General features: G+C 35.8%; 1 protein-coding gene and 1 long non-coding RNA gene across 2 annotated transcripts; both read left to right on the top strand.

Moving 5' to 3' along the window:
* Positions 1-686: 686 nt before the first annotated feature.
* Positions 687-25,902, top strand: LOC134672396 (uncharacterized). Its single transcript, XM_063530274.1, has 4 exons — positions 687-843; positions 19,436-19,518; positions 20,636-20,753; positions 24,267-25,902. Exons 1-4 carry the CDS (start codon positions 783-785, stop codon positions 24,491-24,493), a joined length of 489 nt encoding a protein of 162 aa, XP_063386344.1. The 5' UTR covers positions 687-782; the 3' UTR covers positions 24,494-25,902.
* LOC134672407 (uncharacterized) lies at positions 23,373-23,991 on the top strand. Its single transcript, XR_010099339.1, has 2 exons — positions 23,373-23,858; positions 23,956-23,991. It is a non-coding gene; the product is annotated as an uncharacterized LOC134672407 (long non-coding RNA).
* Positions 25,903-27,283: the final 1,381 nt, after the last annotated feature.

Genomic DNA, 27,283 nt, shown 5'->3' on the forward strand with positions numbered 1-27,283 from the left:
AGAGACGTATGGCATTGTCAGGATTCAAGTCCATTATAGGACCACCATTATAGAATTTACGTCCAGAAACAGAAACAGAATCACTTCGAACTTGAATCAAATTTTTAGTCCTCATTATCCTTGTCTTGTTGTTAGCAAGGGTACTTCTTCTTCTTCTTCTTCCGGCATTGTCCCATTTCTAATTGGGGTCGGCTCTCCTATAATCCTCCTTCTCCAGAGATATCGTTTCTGGGTCGTTGCTGGATCTAAATTGTTACTGGAGAGATCCTTTTTAATAACTGACATCCATGTAGTTAGCAAGGGTACCTTAACAATTATTATGGTTTTCCCTTAACCGTAAATGAATATCAGCCTTGAGAAATAGATTCGACCAGAATATCGCGTTAATTGGTTAACCTGAAGTTGTGGCTCTGATATCTAAAAGTAATAATATCATTTGACATCTTAGAAAACAAAGTCACATTGTAATACTTACCAAATAAATCAAAATAACTAACACCAAAAACCTTTCATCAAAGTAGGTACTACAAGTTTCACGTGTAGCACAAAAACGAAAATGCAACCGGCTGCCAACAAATCGGCGGCCAGTTAGTTCTAACAGTTTCCAATAGGGACAAGCAGTACAAGTTCATGAATGTCCTGAGATTCCCGAAGTTTGGGCATACTACGCGTAAATGTGTCAGCCGGCGACACGCAGGCGGACAACGGCGGACGGTCTCAGTCTTGCCCAACGTTCGCGAGAGTTCAAACGTACACAGTAACCCGTGCTCACAGTCTCGAAAATGGCAAGAAGTGGTGTCACCGCGTTGAGTCTGGTCTGCATGCTGGCCCTTCTGGAATTCGGTATGTTGTATTGTGTTCTTTTTTCGAATTTATATTTTTCGTTTTGAATCGTAGCCCGAGTTTTAAAGCTAACGGACTTTAACTATGTTGGTATCAAAGGTAGGTACGAGAACAACTCTCAGATAGGTATTTTGTAAATAATCTCTATTCTAAATACCTAAATAATTTAAATATGTTATTAAATTTCATTGTAATATAATTTTTGACCGTAGGTAAATATTACATCTTTTGGAATAGAAAACAGAAAAGTACCTAGATTAAATGAAAACTACTTAATTTTTTGTAACTTTAAATAAACATTATAAAGTAAAAGATAACAATAGGTACATAAGACTATGAAACTGCAATATTTATCTATAATTTAAATACTAAAATTAAAATAAATAAAAACACTTATTCAAGCGTAAGATGTTTTCGGCCGTAGCTGTGCCATATTCAAGTTAACATTTTTCTTGTCTGTATTCGCCGCGCGTACATTTATTTCCTTACTTAACCCTTTATAAGGCATAAGGGTGTCAGGAATTATGCAAAATTGAATCCTATCACTACGAAATAAACTTCAAAACCAGGCGGGAAATATATTCCCTCTGCCTTATAAAGGCTTAAAGCAGGCCACTGACGAGCCTTTTAAATGAATGCCGTTGCAATGGATTCATCCAAATGGACCTCCTAATATTAAACATTGTACGTTTTTGACATTCGCGGACCTTGGATTTTGGATTGCAGCCACGCTATGGACTGTTGGAAGGCTCTTCAGTGGCCACCTTTATACCGTGGCTAGACTGGCTGGTCGCGAAAGTGACAAAGTTAGCAGCACTAGAGATAATCCAGGTTGTGAGCGGCAAAATTATTTAAGCTCCAATTTTCTCGAATAAGTTCGAGATCCTTATAGATTAGTTTTGAAATAAATATTGCATAACTATAAGTACATACAATGATTCAAGTGCCTACACTCGTTTTTATTTACAAAAATAGAGAAAGTTATATACCTACAATTAAAAAGCTATCAGTTTTTGATATGTATATCTGTGCCAATGGTCGGTCAATTTAGGTCCGACAACAAAATACCCTTAGTCAGAATAAGTGGCACGTACCGATGCTATACAATAAAAGCCATTTAATTTTAATTCGATCACGTTTAATACGATTTCCTACATAAGTACTATGCTATTTTACACCGCTCCCTACAACTTGTTTTCAAACAACAAACATTATATACGCTTGTTGTGCTTTACCGTTTAAAACGCGTTTTAAGCGCGGTTCTTTCTCGCTCAAGAAAATTCTGGAATTTTCTTGAGCGAGTTTTACTATAATTTATTTTTATTTCCATCTTTTGTACTTGTATAAACTACACGACGTATCCTGACTTTCATGGTTTCTATGGTATGAGACCATGCTTTTAAAAATCGTGCTATACAAATATGAGAATATATAAAAAAAGGCTACACCGCTTCCAAACTACATATTTGCGTCGTTATACAATGGAATATAATGTATAAGAAGCGCTGGTGGCCTAGCGGAGAAGCGCTGGTGGCCTAGCGGTGAGAGCGTGCGACTTGCAATCTGGAGGTCGCGGGTTCAAACCCCGGCTCGTACCAATGAGTTTTTCGGAACTTACGTACGAAATATCATTTGATATTTGCCAGTCGCTTTGCGGTGAAGGAAAACATCGTGAGGAAACCGGACTAATCCCAATAAGGCCTAGTTTACCCTCTGGGTTGGAAGGTCAGATGGCAGTCGCTTTCGTAAAAACTAGTGCCTACGTCAAATCATGGGATTAGTTGTCAAGCGGACCCCAGGCTGTCATGAGCCGTGGCGAAATGCCGGGATAACGCGAGGAAGAAGAAGATACAATGGAATATAAATAACACTATCACCTTTCTATTATTATCTGGGAACTACTTTTTATCTGGGCCAATCCCATCTGCATCAGAATGGACGGAATAATGGAGGAAACTTTACCGCGTCTGAGATGGGATGCCATCTTATTTGTAGAAGTGCTTTGAGAAAATATGAATATTTCACCATCATAGCGTGTAGTTTTATTATTATTTTAAATGCAGTTTAAAATTTTTATTCGTTTACACCTACAAACATGCTCGAGAAAAATTCACCTACTTTTTCAGTGGTAGGGTAAAAACGATTCAGCTTTTTCAATGCAAAAACGGCGCGAAGCACAGATATGTATTGAAAAAACTACGAACTGGCTCGCGAAAATATGTAGCATGGAATACTCTGAGAGACGCGTCCATATTTCTAAATCTCCACTCCCCGGACCCGGGTATGTCCTTAAACCACGTCCAAGACCACCGGTGGACGGGCAGCAGCGTCCCTCAAATTCGGTGTACTTGACTGCGATCGCCAACCCGCCTGCCAAGCGTGGCGATTATGGCATTCACCCCCCAAGGGGGAGGCCTATGTTCAGCAGTGGACGTCTTATGACTGAGATGATGATGATGATGATGATTAATCTCCACTCATAAATATACTGCGGGAGGAGAAGACTGACATTAAAACAAATACATAATATCAAAACAATATTATATTTTGAAAACCTGAATATGCCTCCAAGGCGTTAAGTCATGCGTTTTGGCATAAAATAATCATGTTTACTACCTACTTGTACCGTCTACCCTATAAACCCATATATCACCCATATAGCGTATAGAAATACGACTTTCATCTGACATGACCCAGGACACTTAAGAGCGATATATAATATAATTATTATTTTTTCTACAATATTGAATTTCTTAAGTTGTTTCATAAGATGTCCGGAGTTTTAAAATTAGCAGTGACTAAACCGAATAAAAACAAACAAGGCCAAATAGTTCACGCGTATTCAATTCTACATAGTTAATTAATGGAAATGACATAAAGATGCCAACTTGTTAAACAGGACTCTTCGAATCAAATTGACATCAAAATGATGTCATTCAGTTATCGTGCATTTCCTTCGTACTTTGCCGTACATGTATTGGTGCAAGCGAGACATTCGGATATCATGCTGATGTCAGTGCAGTGTACGTTCGAATCGGCCTGTAAGGTAATATTATTGTTTTCAATAGTTACTATGACTCATGAAATAAAATTAACTATGTAAACGAACGCTAGCTGTAAAGAGTTCGAAACGTTGGTATGTACTTTAAATTTAATAATTCGAAATATAATCCGATTATACCGGGTGTGGCCTGTAACGCGAGCAAATAATTAAAACATAGTTTGTACTCCCCAAACGGTGACACTTTTGTTCAACGACTTTTTAAAATTATGAAGTATTTAGACTTCGCATTTTTCATACAAAATAAATATTATCTTCAATGGACGCCATCGCCATGCCATATCATTGTGATTGACGTTGCTTGTCACGCATTTAAACATAACATAATTCGCAATACATTGCCTCTTAGAATAAACTTTAAAGTGTATTTAAAATGAAACCACAAGTTATTTTTGAATGTCGCTGAACAAATGTTGGTCAGTATGAGGAGTACAGCCTACAGTTCAATTTTTTGCTCATATTACAGGCCACACCCGGTTTAGTTTTTTTTGTTAAATGTAAAGTTAAACTTAATACGTTAACGGTGAGTTACAACCTATAATTTTCATAATTATTAAATATTCCATTTTCTAAGACTTTGTCAGATCGTCTTTAAGCACTGACGCCTAAACATTACTTGCAGATCAGACTTGGTCTGATTCAATAACAATATAAAGTTAGCGTAGCCTGGAGGGTATATAAAAAATGTGTTTATCTACACACATATCATAAACTGTCTATGATGCCTTCAAAATTCGTAAATAATGGCCCACATTACGATAAACTGTTTTGTTACAGCAAATTTCTTATCTGTGAAAATGTGGTAATAGCTTCATTACTATATCAAAATCGATTTGGTAATGCATTTCAAATTTCGAACATCTCTGAAAAAAAAGCAATTTGATTTGACTCCTATTCTAATATCAGTTGAGATGACGTTTTATTCGAAATCAAATGACAATTGCATACAATATAGACAAATCTCGCATGTAAGTTGGTATCGGACGATATGGTAATCGACCCCGACTCTAGTTTGTCTCTGAATTAAAAAAAAAACTACGGATTCGTGACGTGCGTGAAAAAAAATTTCATTTGCCGCCATTTGACGTACAGTTTATCTTTTAATTAGTTTATAAGTAAAATATAATTTGTTTTGTTGTTTTTAAAGGAACTATAACAAAAGTTTCGTGTAAAATGTGCGGTAAAGATATTTCGGAAACGCCATCTCATATCCGCGAGTTCCGCCAGAGAGCAAAGTCGGCTGTAATATGAAGTTAGTGAATATATCATAGAAAGTTTATAATATGTGTGTAGATAAAGCAGTGTATGTAACTGTACATAATTAGGCATTAAAACACTCGTGTGATACTATTATGAAACTCATTTCATTCGTTTCATAAACCCACACTCGTATTTTAATGCCTTTCATTATGTAGCAGTCACATAAACTACTATTCCCGGTATTACTTAGAACCATGTTCGTACAAATTGCCAGAATCTGGAAGACATCCAGACTTTTTACGACTTGGCGCAATAGAGCGCGATGTGGACGCTCTAATATCCAAACAAGGTTATTACCGTCTTCGAGTAGCACATCGCCTCACAAAAACCATACCAAATTAAGGCTTCTACTAATTACAAAACTTGGCTTCCGATTTGCTTTCGATTATCGTTGGCCACGCACTTACAACATGACATAAATTGAAAGTTAACGGTTCACGACGTTTCCAACCGGTAACCATGTTTTTATTAGTACCTGATTAAGTGGAAAATGATTTTTAAAGGATGCCTTAATTTCTAGAATAAGATTTGCAAATAAAAATAATATTTTATATCTAAACATCCGTCAAAAATATTGTAATCGGTTGAAAACCGCGTGAATCGAAAAGTCCAAATCATGTTAAAGATAAAGATAAAGATAAAAAATAGTTTATTCAAGTAGGCATATTACAATGCGCTTATGAACGTCAAATAAACCTTTACCGGCTCCAACCGTACACCTCTGCCCCGAGAAGATTTAAATCCCCCCTCAATTGGAGGAGGGTATCCCAATATGGGACCGGCAACAAACTCGGCCTGCAAACTGCAAACTGCAAACTGCGGCAAACTGGTCACGTTTGCTCAACAACAACTCTTCCAATTCTTCCATATGTCGGCTCGAGACGCTGTCGATCCGTTGTCTCGTTCTAACTATCACTCTATCTCACTCTGTTGGACCGATACAACCCAAACATTTGTAGATGTAAATAGAGGCCTTTCAATCTCGATAGTGACCTATGCGTAAACTGATATCAGAATTATTATTGGTACGCTTAAGCTGAGAATCTTACTGGATAGGCGATGGGAGTAACATAGTACCTTCTCGAAGTAAAATAGTACTAAGTATGACGAGTTTTAAACATTATTGTTGTCTTTTGTTATGCTTGTACATGCAACTGTGTTTTGCTAGTATTATTGGGCGTGAATAAATTAACTGACTGTCTGAGAAATATAGTGTAAAGGTCTTTGCAAAAGGATAAACACTTAAACTTAATGTACTTATTACTTTATAAATACCTAAATACGTAATAAGTTAGCTGACTATTTAGTCAACTAACTTAACTAACCGGGTCGATAGTAGATCGCGGGTTTTATTCAACCAGGTCGTCAAGGTCTGCAAAAAACCTATGGTTGCTATTGTCAAGGTCAGTTTCTATCTCATTCACATTCAATCAGAGTAAACAACAGTGCACAGGGCTATAACCGCGAAATTCGAAGTTCGCAAATTGCGGGGATTTTTCTCTGTCACTCTAATTACGCCTTCATTGGAGTAAAAGAGAAAGATCCCCGCAATTTGCGAATTTCGGTTTTCGCGGTAGTCGCTCTGTTGTCGGCATCAATAGTAGCGGATGATACAACGCGATAAAAGTATCTGCCACCTTGGAAAACTTTTCTAAATAAAATTGATATATCTATCTACAGTTGGTGTCCGACTTTCGATCCGGTTGTCGCGGGTTCAAATCCTGGCCGCGTAGCCAAGATGCCGATCGCTTACGCTCCGTAGCGATCGAAACGCAACTGTCACTGTCGCACTAATATGGAAGTGTGATAGAGAGACATAATGGTTTTCGTTGTCGAAGCGATAGCGATTGTAACCTTGGCTAGGCCGGCAGACTCGTAATATACCAATGAGTTTTTCGGAACGAATATACGATATTTGATATTTACCACAACCTTTTCGGTTGACGTTCAAAATTATTATTAACCTAATCTACTTAATTGTGCTACATACAGTATTTTTTTGATATTACTGAACGGTACCTAGATATTTTTGACGCATAGTCTGATCCGCTACTTTTGATTCTGACTGTACATAATATTTGTTTACTTTTTATATTCACGCTATGATGTAAATATGATCGCAAATACGAAGTCGTCGATGACATCACTGACTGACTAGGAATGGACCGGTATTGTAATAAAGTGAAGGTTAGAACTAAAGTCACCTCAGTAAGGGGTCATCCATTAATTACGTCACACGTTTAGGGGGAGGGAGGGGGTCAAGAAAATGTGACATATTGTGACATGGGGGAGGGGGGAGACACAAACTTTGTGACGTCACTTTAACTTCATCAGTAACCGAAAATTTATTTAAATGATTTAGTTCGCTGTACATTTAAATAACAAGTTTTTAAAACGAAAATAGTTTTTAATCGTTTAATTTTCTTTCCTAAGCAGTTTTGGGTTATAAAATTACTAATATTTATATCGTCAAAAATATTTTGATAAAATATTAATAATACTTAGGTACTTACTTAATTCGATTTGGCGATTTCGTAGAAAAAATGTGACGTCACACTAGGGGGGGAGGGGTTTGCCAAATGTGACCAAGTGTGACAAGGGGGGGGCAGGGGTCAAAAAACCTAGAAATTGGTGTGACGTAATTAATGGATGACCCCTAAGTGAACTTCCACCTACGTGCCATGCACGTTGGTGCAAACTAACTTTAAATGGATGTTTATTAATTCATTATAGATAATTTGATTAAGCAGGAGTCTTAATTTGTAAACTGTATAACGGAAATCTAGCTACCTTATGTAGCATTATATACTGTATCTTTAGGTATTTAAATAAAAGTTTTCGGGTAGTACCAACCAAACTTACTTACTTAGGGCCCCCCCACATCTGGCGTCTTTCGAGCGTCGGCGTCTATCGGCGTCGGTCCAGCGCTATGGAAAATGACGTCGCTGCGCAGTTGCGTCTACGCTGCGTCGACGTTGCGTCGACGTCGGCCATAGAATTGTAGACGCCGACGCTCGAAAGACGCCAGATGTGGGGGGGCCCTTAGTTAACCAATCAAATACAAAACCGCCTAAATCTGTCACTAAACGACCTGACTCTAACCTACAATATTTGATCATGTAATGTTTTCATTTAGGTATAGATTCTAAAGTGTCATTCTATGGAACTTGCTAACTATGTAAACAAACCACCATATTAAAATTGTCTCTGAATGATGAATTTATTAGTAACGTTTGTTTACAGAGCTAGCAAGTTCCATAGAATGACCCTTTACCCTCCATTTGAGGCATTTGAGGGTAGGGAGGAGATTTTGTTTACTTTTATTTAAATACCTAAGAATACAGAATATACAGACTATAGATGTAAACTCACGTTAAATGTCATGTATCATCGATTCAACGAAATATCTTTAGTACCTAAACAGATATTCATAGTTTTAGATACCAATAGGAGCAGCAGACGCATTAAAAGGTTATTTTCTGATTTTATTGTTCGACTCATTAATAGTTATTTTACTGCCATGGAAATAACCGACGGAAGTTATTTTACGACGTTTGAGTTTTCCACGTACACTTAACAGTTGATTTATTTTTTGATTAGATTGACAAAGATATTAAAATTTATGATAACTGAGTACATCACAAATTATCCTAGGTATCAATCAAAGCACCTAATATATACTATATCCACGATGTTTAATAAAGGAACTATGCAACCTATCAGTTATTTTTTGTGACGTACGACTTTTAATATGTTTGTAAATGTATAGTAATTGTTTTTAATGAAATAAAAGTTTGTACCTATCAGTTTAATGTTTTAATGAACTATAAAAAACCCAGAATATTGAGCTAGTTATGAATGACTCACGTTAGACCGGGCCGGGGCCGGGCCGGAGCTTCCGGAGCTTCGTTTTCTATAGAAAGCAGCACGTGATCACCGATCAGTCGTCATAGAAAATGACATGTCGGAGGCCTCGGCCCGGTCTAGCGTGAGTCATCCTTTATTCTACGGTAGGGGAACCTACCTAAATAGTAAGAATGATGACGACATATTGATTCATATTCTCAGATATGATACATACACTAACATAGTTAATTGATTTAGGTACAGACATGTGTACACATATTTTACTATCGAAATTCAGTTGACTATTTGCGATGTAGCAAAAACTGGATTTTATGTTTACGTCTGAATAGCAATGAACTATTTTTAGTGTGTGTGTCATGTATGAGATTTGCACGGTTTCTTACTATTTTTACATACATTTTATTCATATAATATAGGTTTAGGTTAGGTACTATACAGTAAGTCACTAAATGTCGTAAGTAAAACGTTTTCTGGCTTTAGCCTAGCCTAGCCTTAAGTGCATCGCCCTAGTAACTGTTGATGTGATGCTAAAGTATATAAGTATTTAAATCATATACCCTTGTCTAAGTACTGTAGGTACTTAAGTAGGTACCTACAGTACCTACATCAACATACATAGCCTACTGTTCATCAAACGTCATCAAACGCCATACACATGATGCATATGATCATATGACCTTGTTTTATTGTTATCATTGGAAACATATTTTTATTGTTTAGCATTATTTCACTGAACCTAAGGTTATTTAGACAAGGTCATAGATGTATGATTTAAATACTTATACACCTAGCGCAGCGTAACTGCACGTAGTGACGAATGCATATACCTATTATGCATATCCTCCTAAGGCCCAGCCATACAAATGAATAATCCAAAATTTGCCATTAAAATTTGAACCTATAGTGTAGGAAATAGAGTTGATTTTGCGTTGTTGGAAAATTGAACGAAACAGAGCAAAAGCGACTCTCTTCCAATTGAATAGAATTTAAATTTCATCGAACTGAAGAAGTCCTATATGTAGGACCTTGGGCTTTAGGAGGATATAATATTATGATGCTTTAATTAATAGTTTTCCAGTGATCCGTTGAAGGAAATTTCCTATATTTCCTTCAACTATTATTACCCTTTGTTAGTTTGTTACCTATTACTAGTAGTCATTCATGGTGTATGATGATTTGATGTCAGTCAAGGTTCTCATAAGGAATGATATCATCATAGAGAAAAAAATCTTATAAGTAGAGGATACATTAGTAAGTAGTAATGTTGTCATTACGTCACGAAACCATAATACATTGTATATTGCCCATTATGTACGAGTACGTATGCAATGTAATTCAATGAGAATCAATGAGAATAGCGCTATAACTCCAAATTCTAGCAGTAAATCAATGGATTATACTAAAAATATCCAGAAAAACGTTGAATTGACCCCCAATATTTTAAAGCTATATGTACATGAATGCAATGATTAAATTATTAAATTTACAGACCACTTCTGTTCATCAGCTGAAAAAAATTGTGATTACCATCGAATGGAAACAGAACTGATCAGTGATCACACTCGTACCTACTTATTTTTAATTCAATCAAAGTAGGTACATCATCAAGTAGGCGATCTAAAAGGACTTGTAAATGGTCACCATGTATAGGCATTTAGTATTCAAGTCAAGATCAGGTCAAGACTAGACATTTGAATTGTCAGTAAAGTTGGTTCATGAATGCACAGTGCGTTAAGTAGGTACAACAAAATATATGATATCTGTTATGAGGTTCGTTGCCCTTAAGTATATTTCTAACCAAAGTTATGATGAATTCATTTTGATGGTCCATTTGTCCTTTTATTATATCTGCTAAGAGGAAAAGTTGAGATCGCTCAAGAAGAGAATAAACATTAATATTCGCTGCAGACTTGAGTTCTTTATAAGACGCGGGGTGCGATCAATCGACTAATCCCCTTACAGTGGCGTGCAGTGGAGATAAGACTTAAATCGGGCTCTAGAAGAGTCATTCTTGAAGGAATGTAACGCAAACTATAAAAATCGGCAACTTTTTTTTTGGTCATTTTGTATGGACTGCCTACCCTAGTGCCTACCTTTTTTTGTATGCACTGCACGCCACTGTCCCCTTATTCATAAACGTTTACTAAAATTGACAAGCCGATTACTTATAATCGTTTGTCCCTTTCCATCATACCGATACGTCGGAAAGGGATAAACGATTATTATCGGCTTGTCAACTTTAGTAAACGTACCATGGTTTGTATATTTTACTAAACAGTATTGGCGACAATTAAGGCCCCGTAGGTTCGTGTTCTTTTCTCACTCTCACTGAGCGTAAACGTGAGCGAGATGGATGTGCATGCTCGGGACCGCGGTTATCATCATGTTTTTGAATTTTAATTTGTTGTAGGGTTAAAAAAAAAGTAATCGATGAGTTCCCTCAAACTAAAACTGCGCATTTTAAGAAGCAATTTTCATATTTTTAGCATAAATTCAATACATGGTTACAAATTTTTAAAGGAGGTTTTAGACATAATTGTTCGTTATTTTATGCTATCGAGCGAAGGTCTTATCAGGATTCGAATCGATTATGTCACTAGAGAAAGTCCCCAAGAAAGCTAATTAAATTTTTGCCAACTGTGATCTATAAAAGTGGTACGATTTTTTTTAAACTCCGCTCTGAACCTACTGCATCTTAAGAACATTTTGACGCATGCGTCAGACGTGTTTAGCCGGTTGCGAAGTTTCTTTAAATAAATACCTGAGCCATGAATGTGATGATGTCATATGCGGTTTGTGATAATAGTTTGTATAATAGTAATAAATAGTTATATTAAGATTTATACTACAATGATATCATTATAGTAGAGACTGAAGGCGTAGGTAGATTACGTTATGATAATCCTGGAGTTAGAGAACCTTCTGTTTTATCCACAGAAGCACAGTTGAGGCAATCACATAATTGCAGCAAAACAAAAGACTTATTGTTTGATACAATATTTACGCAACGCTTTTGGAAGAAGGCCAAAAAGTTTTGTAAAAAAACAAAACATCGTAATGGCTGTCATTATGAGTTAAGCCAAATGCAGCGGGAGGGTATTAAGCAGGACATTACCAAGAGATTTCACTCAAAAACAAAACATTAACGTTAGGAAAACAAATTGCTTGGAACCATATTTTTTTCTATTCCACGAAAATCATCATTGAGAGATTTACTAGACTACAATAAAATTTGCATGCAATATAAAATAAACATTTAAATGTTCGTTTTATTTACGCAGCCACTGTATCTAAGGTATAGTTAAATATATTAGTCGCTAAAATACTTTATAAGTTCGTAATGGTGGATGACAGATTTTTCTTATTGCCAATATTTTTGTAATGAAAACCAGTGATTGACCACTAAGAACATCGTACACTTCTGTGTTTTAAAATATAGTGGTATGATAATAATTTATTTCAAGTGTCAAAAGGCGTCAAGTGACTTTACCTAAAGTATCATTGTATGGAACTTGCTAACTAAGTATGTAAACTAACCGCCATATTGAAATTGTCTCTGAATGATGAATTTACCAGTGACTTTTGTTTACATAGTTAGCAAGTTCCATACCCTCGTGCCGCCCACCATACAAAATTATAGCCAAGGAAGTTAGAATCTTATTGTATTTTCCATTAGGTCGGATTTCATTTGTACGAAAAATCGTCGAGACAAATGAAATGCTACCTACTTTGTTTTTAATTAAGGTTGACATTCCATCGAAACTAAGTGTACATCCTAATGTACATTGGGCGGCACGAGGATAGAATGACACTTTAAATGTTGCATGTCTTTTTTGCATATTATGGAATCAAATTTAAACAGCACAAGGATTCGTTTTCAATAAAGCAAGTGCATGAATGAGATTGGAGGTTAAAGGAGTAAAACCGTGAGAATCTATTAAAAAACTTTTTTATGGGCAGACTTGCGCAGTTTCTTATCGAGGTAACGACCTCCGAAGTTGATCCAAAGTTGGTTCCATTTGATTTAATGTTGTTTTTATGTTTGAAGTGGAAATCGGTACCGAGATGAATGTAATAAACACGTATAAGTATTATACGTATGTATAAGTAGATAGTTTAAATTATTAGTAACTGGAAAGGAAACGCTACGTTATATGGTAAAACGACAAACCTTTTATAATAGTATAAAAAATAATATGTACTAAGCTGATTGTTTATAGCCTATAAATTATAGGCAGGTAATACAATAAAGTTGTATTAATGTTCCAACATACGTATATTTCCCAAACCATATCTAACTACATGATTAAAATATGAGTAACGCGAAACAATAAATAACTACGCTTTGGTATTTTAATTTTTTTTTTATTCAATGAAATATAATATTATTATGGTTAGAAATTGAAAACAATGTCCGTAGCTTGTGTTGCAATGCCAAGTTGAGCAATATCAAGGCAAGGTCTACATTGCGTTTATCAGGACCGCGGTACCTTTAAGGTAAACTAAGGCTTATGTCATCCACAGTCGCGGCCGAGATCTGCGAGAGGCCGTCAAAGGGAACCAAGTTAAAGTACTAAATGTACAAACGCGAGGCGTGGGTACAGTTAGCTATTGTTCGTGTCCGTAACTGATGTATACAAGAGTAAGCCTTGTGTGATGTTGTGTACAAGTTTGCTCTGTGATAACGGTTAAAGCTGCATACAATTGGTGGAACTGTAGCTTTTCATTTCAAGCCAAGTTTTGTGAGGTTATTCATTCAGACTGCTTACCTATACATGCAGACATTGGAGACGAAGACATGAAACTTATTTTAAATATTAAAGTGTCATTCTATGGAACTTGCGAATTATGTAAACAAACCGCCATATTGAAATTGTCTCTGAATGATGAATTTACTAGTGACTCTTGTTTACATCAGTTAGCAAGTTCTATAGAATGGCACTTTACTTAGAAATACTGAGTAATATTTATTCAACTTGCACCATTCCACATGCACCATTCACTAACCCGGGGTTAACCGCTTAAATCTGGAGTTACCATGGTTACCAGTACAATTGGACACTAGGTTAACGGTTTAACCGGTTAACCCCGGGTTAGTGGGATGGTGCAACTGGCCCTTGTAGGTTAGCCAGATTCTTTTAGTAAAGGCTCCTCTACACGATGGGCCAGCGCCGGCCACTCCATTAGATTAGACATTATACGTCGCTCTTAAAATACAAACCTTCAAAGTGCCTTGGTATAAAGCAGCTATTCGTTCGCCATTGAACATAGATACCGATACATTAACAAATCATTTAGAATTCATCACGTATCGAGCATCTCTGTAGTCCGCAAACGAAAGAGTTATGACGCAAACAACTGTGGCCGGGTACCATAACCAGTAGGTACCTTGTAACTAAACTATAACTCGACCGCCGAACGATACTACTATTAGGCAAGTATAGTATCGCTAAGGTCACATACGTATTATGATGGTTACTAATGTACTCGTAAACCATTAGTAGGCAAGTATGACATCATTATACCATGAGGCCAAGCTCTAAGGCGGACTTCACATTGGATGCGAATTCGCACGTCGGGACGGACAGGACATATATCGCTGTATACTTACATATCGTCACGCTCATACACTAGGCCGACGTGGGAATACGCTTCTGATCAGTGTGATGTCATATCATAGAGTTTTATTGGTTAGTATACCTACATAAAGTTAAAATTGTTTAATCAATAATCACTTGAGACCGATCGTTCAATCAATTGTTTTAAATTAATTTCTAGAAGCAAGCGTTACATTGCATTGCACGGCTAAGGTTTGAGTAGTGTTTGCAATTGCATGTTAAACCCACGCAGACGCGTCCAATATAGTTATCGAGGTAAATTTTACCACGTTCCCTAGAAATTGAATTTAATGTACCTACTTAATTAATTTACAGTGAATGTAACATTGTAAAGATTTTCTATGAGTCTATTGTCTTATCTTAAGTAGATATGATTTTTGAGTATTAGGTATTCATAATGTGACATACATAGGTTAAGTAGTGGAAAAGTTTAATAATTGTACATACATATACAAATATTAGCATTATATTTTTTATTTTACATGAACATTTGATTTTAATAGCTTCATGCCTGCCATTCTTTGACAGTTGGTAGGTATGTTTTTAAATTAACCGGTTACTTACTTCGACGCTAGAATAAATATCAGATCACGTTTGAGGAGGAGGCTATAAATATATGTGAACACTATTATTAGCCGTTTGTGTCAATGAGACTTAGTAACTCAATAGGTACGCCTTCATGTGAATTAAAAGATACCTGCCTTGTGAGTAATATCCAGCAGTTGATTACTCACTGCACCAACGCACACTTGATATTGGCAGTTAGTTCACAAAATAGTCAAAGATAACAATCACAAAGGAATGAACGAATAAGACAATACAGGGTAGCCAAAAAATAAGTGCATTCCCGTTGCCAAGGAGGTTTTGGGATTACACAGAGCAACTTTTACTATGGGATCAACCCCGAAATTGCGAAAAAACAATTAACTCTCCTTTTTTTGGACCAGCCAAAATGTATGAAACAGCCAAATTTCTTTTTTCGTAATATTTGCGGTTGGTCCCTTAGTAAAAGTTGCTCAGTATAATCCCAAAACCTCCCTGGCAACGGGAATGCACTTATTTTTGGCCACCCTGTATACGATAAAATGCTCATGTAATTAATGGTCTTAGTTATTGGCGCTCTATTGATCTGAAACCCTTTAATTAGCCTTCGATGTTTTCCAAACTTCTCGGATAAGCCGCCATCTTTCTTATCTACTTAGATAGCTTTAACTCAAGTTTGGCTGCCGTATTCGAACTTCAAGATATTCATAAGTGACGACACGTACTAGATCCCTTCTAGATACGTTGTAGTTTAGATATCAACTAGTTCTCTTTTGCAGCGCAATTCGGGCAACCAATGTCACTTTTACGTTAGATAGAGTAAGATATCTATTAGATGTGAATTGGATCTCTATCCTGTGGAAATCGTTCAAGAGTATCTCCAGAATCGCGCAAATGTCAAATTTGACAGGTTAGGTCTTAAACATATCGTTATCCTATCTTGGTGATGTCTAAAAGATGTCTATTTCAAAATCCGAATCGGGCCCTGGGTCGATGTTTGCCCAGGAGCTCGGAACCACAAAAACATTGCAATAAATTGTGACTAGCAATGACATTGTTTACTTGACTCTGCTTTTCTGAGGGCCGTGTGAGAAATAAGTGGAGATTTTATTGTCGGCCTTCACCAAAATCACGGGTAGTAAGTAAATAAAAGAAAAACAAGAGTTTTTCGGTTTATAGCCTTATGATCTCAATGATTTGAATGGTATGTTACCTCGGCGTAAAAGAACAGTGTTTCTGGTATTTTAATGGATTTAGTAATAAACTACGTCCAATTTAAATGCCTATCCATAAATCAGATTATAATTCGATTTCATTAACTACTATTCTAAGATTAAAATCTAAGAGTTCAATTCGTTCAATAATATTGTTACGTACGTACCTACCTACTTAAAATTGTCTCAAACTCATAAAATGTTTACTCCTTACAATCTATAGGTACCTAATTTAAATTAAACTTGAATTACTAAAGAACTCATTCTCTTAAGTCGTAATAATACGCATTGGTCATAGTTTACTAACCTCCCAATCAGTTAAAAGGCACATTCATTTCATGTTTTTTTTTAAATCAATGTTAATACCCGGCAACCTTCAAATCAAGAGTGAACAGGCACCTTCTGGGCGAGCTCGCTCCATCGTAGGCCACGTCTACGCCTCGGCTAGTCTGTGGCCATGAGTAAACCCATGCATAATAAAAAAAAAAAAAATAATAATTTATTTGTGTGTCGTTGGCGTAATACGTGTCGCCATTCAATTTTAGATTTAGTCAGGTCCCCACAGAAAACCAGCGCCACGGTCTGCCGCGGCATCATGCTGAGTGGGGATCCTATTTTAGCGTCCTAATCTGTTTTATGTCTGCATACTTTTCTTTTTTTTTCATGTACTATGTTGTGACGTTAAAATAAATGTAAATAAATGTATGTATTTCTTCTACATTGTTATTTTCATCCCCGCAATTAGTTTCACTTAAGAAGATCAATTGGCATTGTTTGGTTTCAGATAAATATTGAACTTATCACGTTCAATTTCTACATTCTTGTTTTTTTGGCCCTGGTAGGCAAAAAAACTATTAGAGAAAGTTGTTATCTCTTCGTAAAGATCTACTTTGTGATGAAAATAGAAGGTACAATTACAGTTTGTAGAGGTTATCACTGACCCACATTTTGCGGAATTTATGTTTCTTTATTAGCTGCGTTTGCGCAGGCACTAGGTAGCATTGGGGCTTATCGCCATTTTCTTGATACCGTAATGGGGTAATGGATTCAACTGTAACATAAGGTTGCAAGGTAATAAATTTTCATTTTACATATGTATAATATACCTACGTAAGGTGTATTCGGGTAATACCAAATGTCGGATAATTCCGAAATTCAGATGAAAATCACCCTTAATTCCATCATAATAAAAGTCTCATTTCGGAATTATCCGACAGTTTTCGACATTCGGAATTACCCGAGTAAACCTTATACGGTGTTGTTGAAACGAACCTATAGCAAAACATATACCGCTAATATGTTATTACAGGTGTAAAACCTACTTTCAACGACATAACAAAAACTTATCAAACCACACTATTTTTCATGACATCAGTTATTTTAACATCCTAAAATACACTCCAGGGTCAAGTTCAAAAAACATCATTCGACTTTAATTCTTATTCACCAGGCATAAGCGTCATGATGAATACAGTCATTATATGACAGTACATTCAATTAGAATATGGGATCTGCTTAAATAGGAAATTGCGTAATTCGACCTGACTGTACCGAGCAATGACCACTAATCAGGCAATCAGTGGGATAAGTTTGACCCCCCGAACTAGTGACTCATTGCGAGGTAGCGAGTGTAGCGACTATAATATCCCTACTCTTTGTCAACTATTATTTAGCGAAAGATGACTAACGTCTCTTAATGCTGCTAGAGGAAGAAAAGGGACGAAAACTAAAATAACATAGTTATAATTGTGTAACAATAATCAAAATTTCAAAACGATGAGATAATGGGCCAGAATAGCCTCATCTATCCATCCTACAGACAATTATGTCACTAATTATGGTTTATAGTTTTAATTAATTGTGAACCTACGACATCCTCATAACTCATACATCTGAAAAGGCAACACAAAAACGTATTCGAACACATTTACGCAACCGCAATTCGTGATAAAGCAAAAAAAAACATAGCTTGTTTACAATTAGTACGAACCTTTAATCCCTTTGATATCGAAAAAAGCGCTCTAGCGCTTATGGAATAGTGAGCACAAGAGACAGAGCTAAAATAGCGAGGAGTCATCCAGTTAAATGGAGCAGTTATTTATACACTGAAATGCAGTTGACGTGTGGAACAGGCTGGGTTGCGGATGCATGAATCGATTATTGAATTCGCTGTTTCCTAAAATTATCTGGGGTTGGATTCCCTGGAAGGAATGCTATTATAATTGATGTACGTGATTGATCGTATCTAATTTAGGTTATGTAGACGTGAGGATTTAGAACAGTGGTTCTTAACCGGTGTTCCGCGTACATTGGTGGTCCATGGAAGCATCTGAAGTGTTCCCAAATTTATAAACAAAACAACTCTTTATTAGTCAACAACAACTGTTTGGAAGTTATCTATACGTCATAGATAACTTTCAAACAGTCGGTGGTTCTTGGCAATAGATACATTTTGTAGAGTGGTCCCTTTTTACTGAAAGGTCAAGAATCACACTGATTTAAATTCTAAAACACCCTTATCACTGTTGTGGATGCCACTTTTAACTTGAACCTGATGACTTATGTTTATAATTTGAGTGTTACTCGTAGTTATTTCGTCACGGTAACAATGTTAACGTGACGATAACCTATGCAATGGACTAGGATATAAATACTTGTATGATTTTGGCAAGACTGGAGAAGATATATTATAGACATATAGAAGACCCGGTTATCTACTTTAATTGGCGAAGCCCGAAGTTCCATTTCACAGAGGTCGAGGGTTCACATTTAGTTGACTTACGTTGGATGACAATACAATTATTATTATGTCATGATCTCACTGGTCTGTTAAACGGGATTAATTTCGGCTGCCGACCAACCAACCAATAAAAAACATTAACTGCGTTTATTTATACTCCTAATTTAATGACTGAGTGTGCAAGGAAAAGTAATTACGTTTTCCAATTAATTCTAGGCACGAAAATACATTGTTTTTACGCTAAACATGTTATGGCCTGACATCTAACAGGATATTTTGTTTAATCCAGGGTCATGCTTGAGGTGCTACCAGTGTGTCTCGGAGAACACAAGGGACTGCGCGGCAGCTACGCCCCCGAAAAATTTAATAGTGGTAAGCTATTTTGCTAAATTGCTTTAAATATTGCCTATTTTTGAAGTGAAAACTTCTTTAGCGGCGCTGTGCACTTTTTGTGATAGGGAAAAAATGTTAAACTCGACAGCGTAAGACGTAATACGGACACGTGACCTGATCGAAAAACTGTTACAATGTCATTGAGTTATTATCTATCATCAAGACAATTGTTGAATTTTCATTTTCAACCACGGCACAGTATCTATACTGCGTGTATAAATGGAGTGTTGCTGCTCCATTCTTTGGCACGCTTTTAGATGGCCTACATATATCCGCTTAATTAATTATTTTTACATTCTCGCATATATATATATATATATATATATATATATATATATATATATATATATGTCGGAGAATGGCTGAAATGTGCCATACTGAAACATAATTACAAAACTTTTTATTTGAGTACCTATCTGGGATCGCTTCGGTCATGCAAATTGATTAAATACGATTTTTCGCCGAGCACATCTATTTCAAAATCTTATGTTTACTTAATTTTTATTTAAATCGGAATAGAAGCATATTTTGGTATCTGTGTGCACAATCGAATGCTAATTTCAAATCAGTTTACTCTAAATGAATTGGGATACCCAACTGGGATAGGTATAACGATTGTTCTAGATACATATGATGGTGAAATTAGTGATCGAAAGGTCTTATGTTATCTACATAGTTATATTTCATAGTTGTAAGAGGCTGTCATGTGTCTTGACCAAAAATAATAGATAGTATAGAGGGGTCCTGTCATAGTAAATTTTGTAGTCACAGTAAATTTACTGCCATCTCTCGACACACGACCAAAACTCAAAACGAAAACGTATAAAATTATCAAAAAAATTTATGTATAAATGATTTTATTATTTTTATATCATTTTGATCCATGTTCATTCACTGATATCCATGTGTTAAAATTGTTAAATATGAAACGGTGTCGTCACGCCATCTAGCCGAGCATAGGCTAAAGGTGTGTGCGGCATTTATCCGAGAATGACATTTTCTTGATTTCCGAGGCACGTTTTTTCCTTAGACTTTATTCATCTTATACGAAGTTACATGTCTTTGGTCTTGACTCAACTATTACTTTTCATTGCAGGACTGCGCCACGCAAGACTCCGTGAACTTCAACAGACTGTACTTAGGCGGTATTCTGCCACGTGACATCGACGATGGCGTGCTCGGAGCATCCCGATTCTGCCACAAGATTGTCATGAGTAAGTATTTGCATATGTGTGTGTATAGAGGTAGTGCATAATTGTTTTCCATCGTATTTTCTGGGAAACGTTCGTATTTGTCGTGCTACTTCAGTCTGAGTCAACCTCATTACTTTTTGTAGGTACCGAGATTGACTGAGATAGCAAGACACGTTCTTACGTTTTCGTGAAAATACGATGGAAAAGAATTATGCACTACATAATATGCATGTTGTTGAAGTTGTTTAAGATAGGTTGTTTATTTACTGTCCTAATACTCAATACTGACATCCACTTAATAGACATGTAGATCATTTTAAAATGGCTACAAATATAATGACCACCAAAAAATACTTTGGTACCCTAAATAAAAAAATCATGCTTACCAAAAAAAATTACTGAACACCAAAAAAATAAGGCCTAAAATTACAAATGTACCACCATTTTAATTACGACTGCACTTCAAATTGTATTCGAATACCAAATATATTGAATGATTACCAAAAATCATTAATGATCACCAAATCTTGAAGACCAAATAAATGCGATATTTTCACCTAAATAAACCACTATGATACCAAAAAATTTATACATATTACCAAATAAAGTAAAATGATGCCAAAATTACTAGCCCCTCCCGCTCAACCCCCGTACCCCGCACCACATAACTTAGGTAGGCATACTGAAATGCTACTAGAAAAGTATGTTAGGTTAGGTTTGTACTGCTATCAGTTAAGTGGGCTAGGTTAACACTGCGACCCTTACAGAAACGAATTGCTACTAGAAAAGTGGGTTACTTAGGTTAGGTTTGAACTGCGACCCTTACAGAAAAGAAATGCTACTAGAAAAGTGGGTTAGATTAGGTTTGAACTGCGACCCTTACAGAAACGAAATGCTACTAGAAAAGTGGGTTAGGTTAGGTTTGAACTGTGACCCTTACAGAAACGAAATGCTACTAGAAAAGTGGGATAGGTTAGGTTTGAACTCCGACCCACACAGAAACGAAATTCTACTAGAAAAGTGGGTTAGGTTAGGTTTGAACTGCGACCCTTCCAGATAAGAAATGCTACTAGAAAAGTGGGTTAGGTTAGGTTTGAACTGCGAACCTTACAGAAACGAAATGTTACTAGAAAAGTGGGTTAGGTTAGGTTTGAACTGCGAACCTTACCGAAACGAAATGTTACTAGAAAAGTAGGTTAGGTTAGGTTTGAACTGCAACCCATACAGAAACGAAATGCTACTAGAAAATTTTGCTTTGCTTTAATAGGATAAGTAGCAAGATTTAAAAATTTGGTTATAATATTACATTAAAATGGAGTTCTAATTTTGGTGGTCATTTACTATTTTTGGGTTTACAATGATTATTTTGGTGTCATTTTATTTAATAGGATAGCACGATGTAAAAATTTGGTTATCAATTGACATTAAATTGGGGTTTGAAATTTGGTAATTATTTACAATTTTTGGGTTAATAATGATTAATTTGGTGTCATTTCCTTTAATAGGATAGTAAAATGTATTAAAATTGGTAATAATTTCACATTAAAATGGTGTTATAATTTTGGTGATCATTCATTATTTTAGGGTGGTAAAGTAGATTTTTTTGGTATTAAATTTTATTAAATCTGGTGATCAGTTAAATAGCAGCCTTTTAAAATATTGACCTTTTTAAACGCCGTAGGTACATTCAAAGGCATGTTATCTGAATGGATTATGCGATGTTTATGCCATTATTGTTTCCACCTAGTCGCGATTCTACACAATATGAATTCCACGCAGCTGAAGTTTATCACGAGCGTTATTCTTCACAGTCATTATTTCAGCACAATCTTGACTCTACCTGGTAGCGATTCTACACAATATTTATTCCACACATCTGAAGTTTATCACATGCGTTATTCTTCACACAAATATATTAAGTACTATACAATCGTCGCAACTCTTATTAATGTGGTTCTACACAACTCCATTTATTTTTTGCATTTGCTGGGTGAGAAGTATTAGATGGAGGCAATACGGACAATATTACCTATCCACGGATATCAGTAAAAAGCAGATCAGCTCTACTAAGTTGAACGTTTTTATACTTTCGATCTATTCTCACTAACGTACTTATAAGTAAGTAAGAAAGAGATAGACACTATGCTGTCGCACAGGTCTTCACTTGTAATCGTCCCAGTTATTCACGAAAACGTAGCGAATTTTTTTTTGGAAAGGTTACCCTGGGGATCGTGGCGAAAGTTATACACGGTGTATCAGGAGGAAACCGAAAAATATAAACAGCGTGTTCCTGACCATATTTAAAAAATAAAATCGGACAAAGTTACGGACGGATAAAGGTCGGATAAAGTTGGCTGGATTCATCTTAGTTTTTGAGATATTAATATTTTAAATTTAAATAATTATGGGTGATTACTCCATGCCTAATGTACTTTTGCTAACGACGTTGCCGCATTGTTATACAGTCTAGGAGTTACTATTACAGAATCTCGAAAAGACAGATATCACTCATGAAACTCATCTGCTTTAGAAAATAAAATCTTTGATTTCGCGTTTTAAGTCTTTGTTTCTTACGATACGCCACTGTATTGGTTTTACAAAGAAATATGCAAAAATGACAGTTTTGTTTTTATTTTTTACAAAAATGTATATAACAGTTTTTGCTTCTAATAACCTCAGGAATGTGCTGTTAAAATTATTCGGTCTCCTCCTGATACACCGTGTATAACCTTCGCCACGATCCCCCAGGGTAACCTTTCTTAAAAAAAATTCGCTACGTTTTCGTGAATAACTGGGACGATTACAGGTGAAGACCTGTGCGACAGCATAGTGTCTATCTCTTTCTTACTTACTTATAAGTACGTTAGTGAGAATAGATCGAAAGTATAAAAACGTTCAACTTAGTAGAGCTGATCTGCTTTTTACTGATATCCGTGGATAGGTAATGTTGTCCGTATTGCCTCCATCTAATACTTCTCACCCAGCAAATGCAAAAAATAAATGGAGTTGTGTAGAACCACATTAATAAGAGTTGCGACGATTGTATAGTAATATATTTGTGTGAAGAATAACGCATGTGATAAACTTCAGATGTGTGGAATAAATATTGTGTAGAATCGCTACTAGGTAGAGTCAAGATTGTGCTGAAATAATGACTGTGAAGAATAACGCTCGTGATAAACTTCAGCTGCGTGGAATTCATATTGTGTAGAATCGCGACTAGGTGGAAACAATAATGGCATAAACATCGCATAATCCATCTGAATGGATTGGTTTGTTTTTTGCAAATTTGCCTCTCTACTCTACTATCGAAGAAATGGTATATTTTTAGTTAAATTTATTTAAGGATTACTAACGAATAATGCATCTAAGTACACAATTACATAAGTAGGAACAAGGATATTTTAAAACACATTGATAGGTGACATAAATATAAAATAGAAAACATGTAGACATGCAGACATAGACACAGACATATGGATGGCATACAGACAAGTTTATAGTCACCACTATCTTTTCTTTTCCCCATTGCAGAGAACGGCGCCGTCGCTAGGACGTGCCTCGTAGGAGACGCTCACAACCTGAACCTCAGCTGCACCCTCATAGAGGGCGCTGCCCGCATCTTCACCGACCCCGCCAAGCAGATCCAGCACTGCAGCGCGTGCGACAAGGACGAGTGCAACTCCGCCGGCGCCGTCGCCGTCTCCCTCCCACTCGCTTTCCTCGGCCTAGTGCTGTCGTACTTTGTGTCCCAGCAATAATAAACAAAATAGCAAACAATGATGGCTTCAGGTCCTAGCACCCTACGCTCACGCGCTCCTGCTGCATTTGAGGGTGCCAAAATTTCTGTGTGTCAGACTTAAAGACATATTAAAAGATTACTATTTGATCTTAGAGTTACACCAAGAAAAGTCTCCAGCGATTTTGATAGCCCACGCAGTGTAAGTGTTATTTATACGTCATAATTTCATAGAAGTTTGAGGTTTAAAATGACACTTGCACTGCGAGGGCTATTAAAATCGCTGCAGAATTTTCTCGGGCTGACTCTAGTACCTATAGATAGAAATTTAAAAATGAGATGACCCTCTTAAAGAACGAATGACAATTTATACGTATTGTAGTTATTACGTTTATGTTCATCTCATCGTTGATTCCTAAACAAGTGTCTTATAAAAGTTATAAAGTAGTAAGAAATGCTCTAGTTGGCTTCACATTTATTTTTTTATTTAATTACACAACACAACACAAGTAAGAGCTTAAGATATAAAGTCTGATACTACAGTAAATAAAACAACATTTACATACAAGACTTAAAGTGAAAACATAAGGCCTTTAGTAAAGGACTGTTCAATATCATTGTTGTTTATTTTGCAATGTTATACGTAGTTTTAAAATCATTTGTAGTTATAGGATATAAGCATTCATAAGAATTACTTATGTAAAGCTTTAGATATAGGGAAAATATATAAATATATTACTTACGTGACATCGTTACTGAAAGATATCGATTGTTTGCTTAGTGTCTATGTACCTGGTATCTGTAACAATAACAACCAATTGAATCTCATACGTATCACCACACCCACAATAACTACGTGTATCATACCGGGTGTGGCCTGTAATATGAGCAAAAAATTAAACCGTAAGCTGTACTCCTCATACCGGCCAACATTTGTTCAGCGGTTTTTAAAAATAACTTGTGCTTTGATTTTTAATACACTTTAAAGTTTATTCTAAGACGTAATGTATTGCAAATTTTGTTATGTTTAAGACATGACAAGTAACGTCAGTCACAATGATAATGGCGTGGCGATGGCGTCCATTGAAGATAATATTTATTTTGTATGAAAAATACGGAGTCTAAATACTTAATAGTTTTTAAAAGTTGTTGAACAAATGTGTCACCGTTTGAGGAGTGCAATCTATGTTTTAATTATTTGCTCGTGTTACAGGCCACACCCGGTATAAGTACCTATTTTAAAATTAAATATTACCTGTTAAAAGAGGTTTTATTAATTCAATTTTAAATAATATTGAGTAGAATCCAAAACCATTTTTGTATCAGTATTTATTTCAAGTTTTAACATGTAATTACACATTTTTGAAGCATTTCTTATGTTTTAGGCATGGCCGTCCTTGTAAGTTTATTTTAATAAAAGTTAAAAATTAATTGCGCTTTTTATTTACTTATAAGGCACACAGTCATCTTCTTAGTAGTTTGTGAGGCACACAAAGTACAGCTCGACAACTCTTATGATCAATTAAGCTATATCACAGTCATTTTCTTGTATGACGAGTTATCGGAACTAACTTATCCTACAAATCCTGCAATAAAAGTGGACATAATGCGATTAAGCGATTAAGATATCAGTAAAAGTGTTCCGGTTAATACAATTGATGATGATATATCATCAGATCAGATATATCAGTTACAAGTGATAACATTTCCCGAAATGCCTGGGAAATCACGATAGTTAATCCCCCGGGTGTAATGAGTAACCAAGAGTGAAAATACGCGATTGCCTCATAGTTTAGCGGGGAAAGTGGAAGCACTTGACATCGGTTCTCGATAATCTTTCAAGAGGTTTCATACAATAAAGAGATAATTCACTTATGTGTTTTAAATGAATATACATGGTGAATAAATTAAATATAGTTTTTTTTTAATTAAAGAAAAAACAAAAAATTACAGTGTTCATAGTCCCTACAACAATCTGACTCGTGAACTTTTTGGAGCACCGGGTGGCATCGGTCCAGTCGCGCTATTAACCAAATAACTTACCGAAGCTGACGCGATCCCGGTAATTTCATCTATGTTTACATGTCTTAGCGACACATGCGACATCTTTATTAATATCGAATAATCAGAAATAAGATACTTATTAAAAAAATAATGTTGTACATCTGTAAATCCTTAGCGCCTGCAAAAGAAAAATACTGCAACAATGAACTGTCATTTTGCTAATACACTGTACATGAGTGTGCTTATACGTGTTTATATCTAATACATTCTACTAGGAATAGATACCTATTTTACAGCAGGAGTGGAAGAAGCATTTAAATATTTATAAAAAAAAGTTAAATTATGCCATTTAGTTTCCTTAAATTTAAGCACCCTCCGCGTATGGCTAGGTAAATTGAAATAAAAAGTTAAATGATTTAAAAAAAAGTGTAGGTATTTTATTTCATCAACAACGACCTCGAACCGTAACATAATAATAAGAATAGGAAGGTGAGAAACGCCACGCAATCTTAGACATCAAAATGCCAAGATGATTTTCCTCATTTTCCTGAAAACCTTCAGTAATTAATGAAACGGGTGGATATTTCTCGCAACTTTGCAACATTGAAGAATAAGTTAGTAAAGCTGACTCTGTCTCGATTCCGGTGATTTCATCTTTGTTTGACGACTGCCCAAACAAAAAGAGTGTATTGTTTTTTGCCGTATCCATAATATATCTCAATTCATATTGAGAAATCAATAACAAGATGCCACACAATAAAAAAATGTTGCACTATGTACTTACAGTCGTCGGTTAAGTACATATAAA

This window comes from Cydia fagiglandana, chromosome 17 (assembly GCF_963556715.1).
Source record: "Cydia fagiglandana chromosome 17, ilCydFagi1.1, whole genome shotgun sequence".
NCBI lineage: Eukaryota > Metazoa > Arthropoda > Insecta > Lepidoptera > Tortricidae > Cydia > Cydia fagiglandana.

What these genes read in the sequence shown, in the direction of transcription:
- LOC134672396 (XM_063530274.1), top strand. Translation starts at nt 783, where the DNA reads ATGGCAAGAAGTGGTGTCACCGCGTTGAGTCTGGTCTGCATGCTGGCC. An exon ending in CCCCGAAAAATTTAATAGTG is followed by an intron (nt 19,519 to 20,635) that starts GTAAGCTATTTT and finishes TTTTCATTGCAG; the next exon opens with GACTGCGCCACGCAAGACTC. An exon ending in CTGCCACAAGATTGTCATGA is followed by an intron (nt 20,754 to 24,266) that starts GTAAGTATTTGC and finishes TCCCCATTGCAG; the next exon opens with AGAACGGCGCCGTCGCTAGG.